Source organism: Diprion similis, chromosome 2 (genome assembly GCF_021155765.1).
Source record: "Diprion similis isolate iyDipSimi1 chromosome 2, iyDipSimi1.1, whole genome shotgun sequence".
Lineage (NCBI taxonomy): Eukaryota > Metazoa > Arthropoda > Insecta > Hymenoptera > Diprionidae > Diprion > Diprion similis.
In genome coordinates this window covers 6,347,967-6,360,459 of record NC_060106.1, presented here as the reverse complement: position 1 = coordinate 6,360,459, position 12,493 = coordinate 6,347,967, and the positions used below count along the sequence as shown (strand labels likewise).

General features: G+C 34.5%; 1 protein-coding gene across 2 annotated transcripts in view; it reads left to right on the top strand.

The window, feature by feature from the left end:
- Window positions 1-12,493, top strand: part of LOC124416372 — a 37,586-nt gene that overhangs the window by 21,827 nt on the left and 3,266 nt on the right. The window contains exons 1-7 of one of the 2 annotated variants that reach the window (XM_046897360.1): window positions 2,194-2,449; window positions 3,984-4,232; window positions 4,435-4,596; window positions 4,773-5,077; window positions 5,593-5,866; window positions 8,817-8,917; window positions 9,760-12,284. In XM_046897360.1, the coding sequence (XP_046753316.1) occupies window positions 2,368-2,449; window positions 3,984-4,232; window positions 4,435-4,596; window positions 4,773-5,077; window positions 5,593-5,866; window positions 8,817-8,917; window positions 9,760-12,284 (3,698 nt within the window). In that variant the 5' untranslated portion in view covers window positions 2,194-2,367. Of the gene's footprint in view, window positions 1-2,193; window positions 2,450-3,983; window positions 4,233-4,434; window positions 4,597-4,772; window positions 5,078-5,592; window positions 5,867-8,816; window positions 8,918-9,759; window positions 12,285-12,493 lie in introns of those variants that run through there. The other variant, XM_046897361.1, reaches the window with a different exon arrangement.

Here is a 12,493-nt window from a genome sequence, read left to right as displayed (position 1 = left end):
GCCGTTCCTAATATATCCGAGTACTGGAGCGCCGAGTAAATTCAAGTGAACGGTGTTCATTAGCATTGTTAGCGCTTGCTTCATAATCATGACAACCTGGACGGTATGAACTTTACTTTTATCACCGCAGAGCATCTCTGGCCGTTCGTCCTCGTCTTTGGTTCATGGACTTGCGGTATCAATTTCAAATCATGTCTGGAAAACGTTATCTTATTGTTTAAAACGACGCTATACTGCAGATCTTACTATAAGTTTTTTTTTCTACAAATCGCAAATCATACATACCTTTTGTTTGTCATTCTCAATCTTAATAATTATTTACCAGGAAAAGCGTTACTCGAATATTCACTGAAATCATTCGAGAAATTACTTTCACAAATCCAATATAGGTAAGGACAAATTAAAAAAAAAAAAAAAATTCTGGTCAAATACTGTGAATATTGGCAATTGTCAGTTGCGATTGTTGCCACGATGATAACAAGATCGCTGATAGTAGTGATTGCCAAAGCATGAATATTGGCAATTTTCACATACGAGTATAGTGATAATGGTAATAATAACTACGATAGTTAGATTCAACGAAATATTGTAGCTAGACAAGCTTTATATTATACTCGGGAACGAATGATTGAGTCTTTTCGTATGCAAATCATATTGTCATATTGACATGATAATAATATGTGAAGGGAAATGTTTTTACCCGAGTAATCACCTGGGTAAGAAAATTATGCGTTTTATTATCACGCTGGTTAATGAAGCGTGAAAAAGGATTTAGCAAATAATTTATCTGCTAAACGTGTTGAACAAAAACTTTAATCACTGAAAAATACGATTGGAATCTGGAAATTTATTATGTACAGGAAATGTATAACACATTATTTATTATACTTCTTATTTCGTCGATAAGTAGGTGTAAAATTTTAACTGTGCATAAAAATGAAAGAACTATTCGTCACGTTGGTTCAATGCCGTCTATACCGTTTAACTCAGTCGTAAATGTAAAGTTCTATTTACAAGACCACAATCAACCTTGGTACCTTCAAGCTCAAAGACGACCTTAGAAAAGTTCTATTCTACTCATCATTTGTCCTCAAAAGAACTGATCAGTATACATCTCAAGGTTTTTCTGTATCCATGTCTAATATCTAAATTGAAATGTATCGAATCGATGAACTTATTGCACGTATCACTTTGCTTGATACTGACTTTTTTTTTTATCTGTTATTTTATCAGTATCTAAATTGGACATCGAATTTTGAATCAGTGAATTTGCTGGCATTAAATAACCAAATCTTGTAATTTGTTTGGCATGTCTGAGTCTGCTTTGCTAATCATTGCAATACGATCAATCATTGATAGTAGTTATTGTTACCATTCATCACAAACTGATTGTGATAAAAAGTACAAATGATTTTGTAGGGTTCTGAGGAAATGGTGGACGAGTTTATACCTTTTTGCTCATTGCTATGCGACAAGCCAGTGCCGATCCCTCTCCACTTTTTTAACAGTCTTCTCTGGTCCTCTCCCCTTCGACTTTCTTGGCTCCTCTTATTCTCATTTCCCAGCTTGCTATTCTGGTACTATTCTAGTACTAGAATAGTTCTGGGCTGACAGACGACCGACCGGCTTTGGCTTGACTCAAAAGTCTAAGTAGACGAACGTGAAGCTTGGTGTGTGATAGAGAGGTGCTGTGTACAGTTAATCAGTCAGTCATTGATGCAACTGAAAAGTACCAATGTAATTATGTAAAAGAAGAAGGAACGAACGAATACGAGCGAACGAACTTGAATTTCAAACAACCAAATATTGAACTTATTCAATTTTCTCAACTACATGAATTAAAGCTACACAAGTGGAAGATTTTCATTGTCATTTCTTTTTTTTTTTTTTAAACATACATTAATTTTGAAAAATAACTTAAATGTTGTTAAATGATGCAACATTTCTAAGAATAATAAATAAACTGTTTATATAAACTGACAAAGTGTCTGATATAATCCAATACCACATATTCTGTATATTGTATTTAGTTATCTTAAATTGAAGGTTTCCTTACGCAAACTTACTGGAACACCACTTAATACTTCATAAATAAAGTCTAAAATGTTACGGTATTACATAGCATAAATTAAAAATACCAACAAATGAAAGAGTAATATTTTTAAATCATAGTTGAATTATTATATAGTACACTTGTCATTAAAATTTATAAAATTTTAGTGATGATATATGACCAAGTTTAAAGTGTGTTTAGACATTTAAATGTATCGATGAACAATCGATGATTGTTCATTTCCACATCATACCATACATTTTTGAAACTAAGAAGGAGTCACTTATTAAAGCGCATTTGAATCAACATCAAAAATGCAGTGGCGCCGCCAACGAAGAATTTCCCATGTCATTGGCTCTTCCAATCATGCTCTACTTATAGCACGGTACCAAGATGGTACGGGCAATCATTTGTGCATTAATTATAATTATTAATAACTAATAATTGCTCTATAAAGCTCTTAGAATAGTAAATTTCATGTAGCCTGCTTAGATGAGAACGGTAGTTAATTAATGCAAATTTCATCCCATAATTTAAACTTTTTACATCTGTTCGTAACTACAATTCATCACAGTATAATAAATTATTTTCATAAACTCTGATAAACTCATTGAAGTAGAAATAAAACATGTATCAAATATGAAAGATGTAATCGTAACATGTTTAGGAAGAGGCTGCAGACACTCAAATTTTTTGAGAAAATTATTCAAAAACATTCTTCAATTTTTATCAATATTTCGTAAATTGTGATGAATCAAAAATCCAACTTGTTCCGGTCCTTCCTAAGTCTTATCTTTAGGCGAGTAGCTTGTGATTAACAGATTAGTATTAACAACATGTTGGCACTTCAATATTTGCTTAAACGACTTATTTAACTTTCATTATCATACGCAAGAAAAGCTTATTACGTATTATTTTGCTAACCTTAACCGGCTAACTGGTAGGCTTTTTTCCAGCATTTGTGCCAAAACTGGTAAAGCAAATTATACACCAAAGTACATAATAATTTGATGCTGGTGGTTTTTTGATTTTGCTGATTCCATTCCCGTAAAGTCTTGAAATAATTTTTTACTGTAACAAATCCTGAAGAATAAACGAACAAAACTAACATACAAGATTGTTTTTAAAATTGAAAAAAATGATGATGATAAAATTAAAATAAAAAATTGGAAAAAAAACCCAAGAGTGTCAAATACTTCCGTGATCTTCTTGCCGGTACATTCTGGGGTCGTGAAATTTTCACCAGCTAACTATGAGGGGTAAAAAATATAAACAGTTGAAAATGCACGTATCCAATGACACCATTTTCAGGCAACATATTCGAATTTTATCAAAGTTATTCAAAACTGGCCACGTTTGATGACGCATTCTTAGGCCGACATTTTGAATTTCATCATTCTGATGGTCTAATTGGATAGAGCATCCCAAAAAACAGTGGTATGCCAATTTTTATGGAAATATGTTGAAAATTTAAAAAGTTATTTAAAATTGTACATATGTGATACAAAACCAGAATCGGCACGATATTTTTTTTGTACACATATGATAGAATACCAGTTAACCAGTTAATATTGAATTTTTTTTTGTAGACTGCAATGTAACATTCTGATTTTTGATGTCGACTTTCTTTTTGCTCGTCTCCTTAAAACTGGAATTCTAATGGCCATTTTGATTATAACTTGATGCTTTCCAGCAACTGCAGTTGACCGCTTTCACTTATAGTTCTTACTTGTAACTTGACTATCTTCTGTCTTCATTTTAGTGATTATTCATTTCATCTCTATGTATAGCTTGAGTTTGAATGTACTCATGTGTAAAAATGTTGGATGTGAATACAATTATGTATCACTGATGTATTTAATGTTACGCTTCATCACCTTAGAATGTATTGATGTATTTCAACCGAATCAATATCATTATTTTTTTCCAGCTCCACCAGGAGAAGAAGACGAAGAAGATGATGTCCACAATGGATATCAGACGGAGAATAGAAATGGATCTGCAAGGGGTGAGCGAAATATGCAAGGAGGATATTCATCCTACAAACGCACCAGGCCATATAACAATACTACGAACACATATGGTTACGGATATGGGTCATTGCACAATGGTCAATCCAAGTCTGCACAATCTAAGAATGACGATGATCCGACAAAACCAAAAATTGTTTTCAACGAAGGTACAGAGACATACATTTGAGCTAAAATAGAAATATTACCTGAAGCACATGCATTGCAGCTTTACGAGATGATTTCCTACCAGTATTACTTTATATCCGTTGCATGATTCCAACGAGTTCCAAGTTTAGCCCAAATCGCACTATCGTTCTGCTACCCATAATTCACATTTAAAATACTCACATGCAAAACATCTTTATACAGAGGAATACATGAGAATAACAACGCCTCGGCAGGATGTTCTTTTCAAAAAAGGCTACCTTTCTCGCAAGAAACCTTTGGCTAGTACTGCGAGCACGAGTGCAACCAGTGCCACCACCACTCCATCTACCAATGACAGCCAGTCTGCAGCACATTCCACTGCTGGTAATGTGATCAGTATCATTCGCTGTTGTAATGATTTGGAAATTGCTAAATACACTCTGAAGTTGTCTTATGTAATTAATCGCAATCCAGTAAAACGTATATGTGATGATCAATTGACTGTGAAAAAAATCCAATATAGATACAAGGTTTTCAACATTGATGATTGTTCATTCCAGATGGTAGCGAGACCGCAGAGGACCAGCAATTGCTGGATGGTAGCAACGGCGGCAACTTTGCCATTGTACCGGAAGCAGCAGCCCAATTTGCATATGGAGGTTTCTACGACCAAGTCACTGGATATTACTACGAATATCCAGTCATGTTAGTTGGCCCTCCTGTTCCTGGAAATCCCACTCCTAATGTACTTGCTGCGATGTCATGTGGACCCGTTCCACTTAGACCTGTAGAATGGTTTAACCCTCAGTATATGCCAGAGTCTTTACAAGAACAACATCCTCCTTCACATTCGACGGACTCTCAGGCAAATACCAATTCTTTATTAATTTATTGCTCTATAATTACTGTTGTATTTATCATAATATTAAATGTATTTTTAATATATACTTGTTACAGTAATTTTACAAACAAATTAGAAACTATTTCAGTCGATCTCTTCTTGTATGTAATAATCAAACATATGAACTGGAGTTTACTTGACCGCTGATATGTATGTACAAAAGGATATTTGGAGTAAGGTGATACGAATTTCTTTATAGTGATGAAATAAAAGTCTAAGGAGCGCCCAATACTCGAGGTGAAACGCCACAATAAAAACATTCGTATGATCTTATTTCAAAAATGCTCCTGTATATTCGAAACACATTTTTTTACGAGCATCGTCAAAGAAATTCTGCTCCAGCACAATCGGTTGTAAAACCTTTATAGGTATTATTTGTTGAAATTGAACTTCGATGCGGAACTTTGTACTGTAAACACTTTCAAATGTCATATCAATACCGTGTATTTACGTTTTAATAGTGTCATTTATTCATGTAGGCAGGAAGCTGTGGGTCATCCGTATCAATGGATGAAGTTGGGGGCGCTGCAGCACCTGCAAACGTAGAACTCGTTAGTACTTGTGAGAACAGAGATGAAGAAGTAGCACAAGATGTGCAAGAATCAGAAGTCGTGGTTGTTGACGAAACAACAACTGAATGTGTACTGCCTGCTCAAGTGATGCCACAGATAGTACCGCATATGCATATACCGCCACAGCATTACGTATATCCAGGTCATTTTATGTTTGGCCCACCGATGGTCAATATGAATGGTAAGTTTAGATTATTAATTATTTTGGTATCGGCAGATAGGACGACGCTGGAATAAAGTTTCACAGTTTCTGTCATGTAAACGAAACCCAAATTCATTGAATATTTTTGTAACTTGATACAGGTTTTAGTATTGCATAAGAAGAATGCGCATTGAGTGAGAAACTAGTGTTAATGGATTATCACGCATAGTTTTTAGATATTAATATGAGAATACTACACATGTGCCTGTAATTTTTAATCATTATTATAACACAATGATTGATAGTGTTACTTGCGTGTCTTCTATTTTACATGTAGAATCACTTGCATTCAAAGAGTTTATTGGTGTATTACCTATTATTGCTACCCCAGCTCCTGAGTTGAGGTGAAAAAGAAACATCCACAGACCTTCTGTTAATAATGTTCCTGTAATTTATTCTCAAATTGAAATTTACAATTAACAATTATATAATATTAGGGTGGGTAAAAAAAAAAAAATTTCCCACTCTCCCCCCCCCCCCCAAATTTTAGTATTTGATAGAAAAAAAATCCTCCCAAAAAATGATCTCTCTAGCTCAAGTCTAACAGGTCGCTATTTTAATTTTTCTAAAATATTCGTAAACTATTCAATGTTTTTTAAATTCATTCATATATCCTGGGAGCAGAATCTTCAAGCTCTCCAAACCTCTGTAATAAAGGATAGTTATCATCATTAGAACACACATGACAGTTATCTGAAAACTACTGATTTACTTTTTTTCGGTAAAAATCGGTAGTAATGTGTGTTCCGATGATGATAACTATCCTTTATTATAGAGGTTTCAAAAGTATGAAGAACCTGCTTCAAGGAATTATGCATAATTTTAAAAAATATTAAATAATATTAAATAGTTTATACATATGTATATAAAGCAGAAGGGCTTTATATGACACCAAATTTTTTTATATCTACTTAAAATCATCTTTTGATTTAAACTTACAAGATATTCATTAACTACGGATATGTTCGAAAATCAATGTCTGAGTAAAACTTTAAGCCAAGTAGATGCAATTTATGTGTTTGCAACTATTAATATATCTACATGGGTAACTTGCTTTGAGTGCTTCAACGCTATCATACCAATCAATTAGCCCATCATCTGTTCATAGCGATTTAAGAACTAGGTAATTTTTTTTTAACCACGCAATGTATATAGTTTTTATAAATTCTCTATCAAGCAACAATGTCCCATTCATCATCAAACTAAGTTGCAGAACACAGGCTGCAAGTTTCATACATAATTGATAGAGTATTAAGATTTGTCTACACAATCGAATAAGCATAATCTTACCATTGTGTACACCATGAAATTACTTGTCAGTGGTAGATAATCGTAGTTTTTTAATGTAGATCGTGTTACGAGTAGAAAGACAGGTTTAATAAACACGCTTGTGTTGTAAAAACTTACACACATGTTCCAAACATACTCCACTTATAAGATTATTATTTAACCCTCTTAAAGAGGAAAGGATTTAAGAAGAAAGATTTACACTCTTTGATTAGTGTAAAGGATATTTATTTCCGTGTTGCAGTAACTTCTTAGAAATAAAGCATGATTGTAACAGATGGGTGATTCAAAAATCTGTTAACCCCCCTCGGTCAGAATTTCCTAATTAACAAAAATTCGTTATCTATGGTATGTAGTGATTGAAACGCACGTGCGACGGAAATAAATGCTTGACTGACTATTGAATAAAGTCGTAGTTGGACTATATTTAACTGCAAACATTAAAACTCATAATATGAAAATTAACATATTCGTGGAAACATATCCACTCTGTTTGTGTTTCAGCAAATCGTATTTGCACCAAATATTATGGAATATTCAAATCAACTTCATGAAAATGTAAAATCACACAATTACACGTTTTTCATTAAGAGTTAATATTCATGTTAATTATTGTTATTTGTACACTTTAATTCAGTTAACTTGGGGTAATAACGCCTTGCTATTAACTAATAATACTATTAATTTCGTTACATAAAAAGTAATGAAGATACAAAAATTTTATATCAAACTCTGGGGAGCTTGTTACTTTTCAAATATCATTACGGAACTGACAATATTAAAATCTATCGTTTAAAAACGTATATTTCCTATGGGTCATTATTCATAAATACTATTCACATATGATTAAAGTTCAACTAAACACGAAACAAACTAGAAATGTATTTATTTTAGGTTGGTTAATTGTAGATTTGAGGAAGGATACTTGCTCGTGAATATTTACCTTGCAAATGACATTGAAGTTATTCCCCATTTGAACTGAAGTTACATATGTCATGAAATTGAATTATACTTACCATTTAATTGTAAGTTAATAATTGATTTATTCTTTTCGGTATGACTTTGCGATATGCGTTAGATACAATAGTTTCAAAGAGTAAACTTGGCAACCATTGCGCATTTCTGTACTTTAAATAGAGTTGATAAATATAGTGCAAAGCACTCAAAGCGAAAGCTGTAAGCTTAGAAATTGAATCTCAGTCCAGTCGCATGTGTTGATCTGTCGATACAATATCCATGTAGCTGGTTATTCTGTAAATTTTCAGGAAGAAATTCTACTTCTGTAAGTTACCACTGATTAATTTAGATAATTAAACCTCATTTATTGTTCTATTGAATGATGATATCGGTGGAATATTGAATCATGTTAACATAATTATTGACGCTCTCAATCAGATTGCATAATTTATTACCAGTGTGTCAGTGTTTGTATCGTCCTAAGTTCATTGTCATTTCATATATATTTTATTTTATTAAAACGCAACGAAACTTACTTGAACTCAAATTCAGCTTTGGTGTCAGTCGATATGCTTTGTCAAGTTATACGCAAGTAAACAGAATTGCAATTATCAATTGACATGACTAATATTATTGCAGAATGTATGATAATATTTTTGATACATAATTTCTCTTCTTGTTTCAGGTGTAACGATACAAAACGGTGCCATTGTTCCCAGTGAAGCACTATGGGCCAAGCGAAGGAAGAAGAAGAAAAGGAGAAAGCAAAGACGTCCTCTTGCAGTTGTAAGATTCAGATCTTTTCCTCTGTCTCATAAGAATTACAATATCTTTGTATAGTTTGCATGAATTTTTAACAAATCGTACACTCTCCGTACCCAATGGCAGTTACCTACAGCAGCTAAGCTCAATTGGGAAAACAGTATTTGCTTAGGAAAAAGTGAAGGCAAATTCTACAAAATATAAATCCTGCGATAGGTATTTTCCAACTTGTCTTCTGTGTAAATTTATTTTTATAAACCCACTTTAATAGCTTGATGATCTATTTTTGCCTGCCAAGCTATCTTCCTGTTAATCATAGATTTCAGATTCACCGACACTATTCTGAAATTTCTAAATCACGATATAGGTTTTTTTAATTCAAATTTTGTAAATCTCAGGAAATCTCAAATTTTGGACACTGATTTGTACCACGATGTTAATTTTAACATAGGAAGTACATCTTGTTCTACACCTCAGAAAATCAAGGTTTCAGTGCCACTGTTAATTTTATATCATAGTAGAATTCCTTCAAATAAAGTTTATTAAATTATCTTCCCTACCGAGAATATCTGCTGCAAGTAGCCACTCAAACTCAGCAAGTAAAAGGCATTCCACAGTGGTAACGCAGCATACACAGTCAGCTCGAATTTTTTGAGAGGCTATTTTCACCAAATATTCACTGGAGAATAACGATGTGTGTAAAATACTCTTGATGTTGTACGCACACAAACGTGAGACTAATCATAAACTTTGTCAAGTTATATATGTGCACTATAATGATAGCTTAAAATCGATGGTATAGTTTCTGAAAAGTGATGAAATTTAAGTTTAGGCCATGTTTGATTAATAAATTATTCATAATACAGGGTAATACGGAAGATGAGGAAGAAGAGTACAGCTCAGAATGGGAGTCTGGTTCTAATTGGTCTCAACCTGCTTGGTCTACGAGTACAGTGACTGCAGCACCAAATGAATTTGTGATCTCCAAGCCACTCAATCCTGAAGTTCAAGAATTTCAGCTCAGGACCACATTACCTGTGCTGCCTGACGCACCCGATGTTAAAACACCTAGTTTGGAGAACGCTGAATCGCCTTCCTTGCTGTATCCAGCTGAAACAGGAGTGGACAAATGTGAAGTAACAGAGACAGAGACAGAGAACGAGGCGAGGCGTATTTCAGTTGATAATATAAATCTAACGAATTTAGACAATGGAAATTCAGGACGTCAAACGTTGAGTGAAATTACAGTGGAAAATGGAAGGGTAAAAGATACTGAAAACATTCGTGAAACTGTATTAAATATCATTGATCTAGAAACCAAGTCATCAGATCATAAAGGGACATCACTGACAGAGAAGGCTGAAGAAGTAGTTAAGGGAGATCCTAAGACAGAATCGGCTGCTTCTGAAGAAGAAGTAAAAAATCTGCAACCTTCATTATTAAATGAGACTGCAATTTCAAAAAACCAAAAGATACTTGGTGAAAAGCGTTCTACTGTTGAAAATGGAGTCAAGACTAAGGCATCAAATAGGGTTGAGCACGAAAATAGCATCAATAATCTAAGTAACATTGAATCTGAATCTGTATTATCAAATAGTCTTACAGCAGAAACCTTTGATACAGAAAGGAATGGAACCAGTAACAATGCTAACTTGTCAATCAAAGAAAATGATAAGAAATCTGATATTTCCCAGCAGAAAACTCTGAAGGAATCTACAAGAACAAATGGTCAAAATATTAAGTCAATTGCATCAGACTCAAATCAATCTAAATCAAGTCTTGTATCTAATGGTAAAAAAGTTGAAAGTGAAACGACGAACAAAAAAAGTGGAAATAAGAATGTGAAGAAGGGTAAAACCAAAGCAATGGATGCAAGGAAGCCCACTCGCAACAAGCGTGAGCCAAGAAATCCTCAGCGGAATGATTCAGCATCAACTACAGTATCTACAGAATTGTTGCAGGAAAGAGAGAGATCAGTTTCTCCCGATACTAGGCAAGCATTGGATTTGGAGAGTTCAGTGTCACAATTGCCCGCCAGAAAGCCAAGTTCAAGGCCAACTAGTCCAGAGATCAATCAAACAACGACTCCAATAAACGCCGAAACTCACAGACTGCCAGAAATCTATGAATCTTTAGTCACCAGATCGTCCCCGCATTCAATTACCCCCTCTCCACCTCTCACTGGTGCACCAGTTGCACCACCTAGGAGAAAATATAGTGCCAAAGGGTTGAAATTCGTGAGAGAACCTACACCTGGACCAGATTTAGACACTGACGTTAAATCTGACAATGAAGAGGGTAGCAAGATTGACGATAACTTGAGATTACAAGATGATAAGGTTGAAAGTATATCTGTCGATCAAGTGGTGCAGATTGCTGGAGTTTCCAGTAATACTATTTCACAAATTGACTGCAAAGATGAGAGTGTAGACGTACCTGCCCAAGGATCTTCTATTAAAGATGATCATACGAACGAAAACAACAACAAGAATTCCGTTTCCAAGATAGATAGCCACTCCACGACACACAAAGTACATGATGTCAATGAGAAAGTTGAATTGCCATTAGACTCAGATTTTGAACCCAAGGTTATTTTGAATAGGCCTGGTACTCCTGTGGAAACAAACGTAATTATCGCGAGTTCCGTCGATGTTGACTCTCTGGGTGATGTTGATGTTGGCAAACAGGAAGTGAACGTGGTATCGAAAGGCTCTGATCATCCTATAACTGATGCTGTTGCCGCGTGGTTAGCAAGAACAAAGTCACCAGAAATGTTCAGAGTACCGATGCCTATATCTGATTGTGATGATTCCGACTTATCAGAAACAGAAATATACGATGGCGATCCAAACAAGCAGCCGTCAAAAAACTTGCACGGCAACCCCATGCCTGCACTATCTGTTAGTAACGGATCGATCGATAACTGTAGAAGAACGCGATCGAACGTTGTTACTAGTGATACTATTACAAAGACTGACACTTTTGATATTTTAAAAACCATCAAAAGGAGAAGAGAAAAAGACATTGACAATATAGAAGATATTTCTCCAATGAATGAAGCTAAGACAAGCATGGAAGCGACTTCAAGGAGTGTCAGGGTTTGTGACTTTATCATTAAGGATAGCGCTGCTGGCATGAGGGTTGCCGAAAACTCTCGGGTGGATTTGAACAGACTAAACACAGAAGAGAAACGATTAAAAGACAATACGAAGAGAAGTTATATTGAGAGTATTGAAATGAAAATCAAGAATACTAGATTTAACGATGACATGACCGAAGACGGAATCGAGGTATTGGAAAATTTCAAAACTTACGAGCGAGGAGAAATCATGGTATTAGATGGGAAACTATTGACTGGAACTGTGCACGATTCAACCTGTTTGGAAAAAAGGTATGTACTCAGTTCTAACTATTGCATGCATACCCAATGTCATTTATGTCAAAACCTTCAAGTATCGATGACCACCAAAATTTCTAGTTTGAACACTAGCCTGCTAACACAATTCAGCAAATCAGGTTCAATCCATAGATACAGTCCAAATTTTGCTAACCATCATGATTGGATATTAAATAATTTACTCCCAATATAGTATTCTTGTT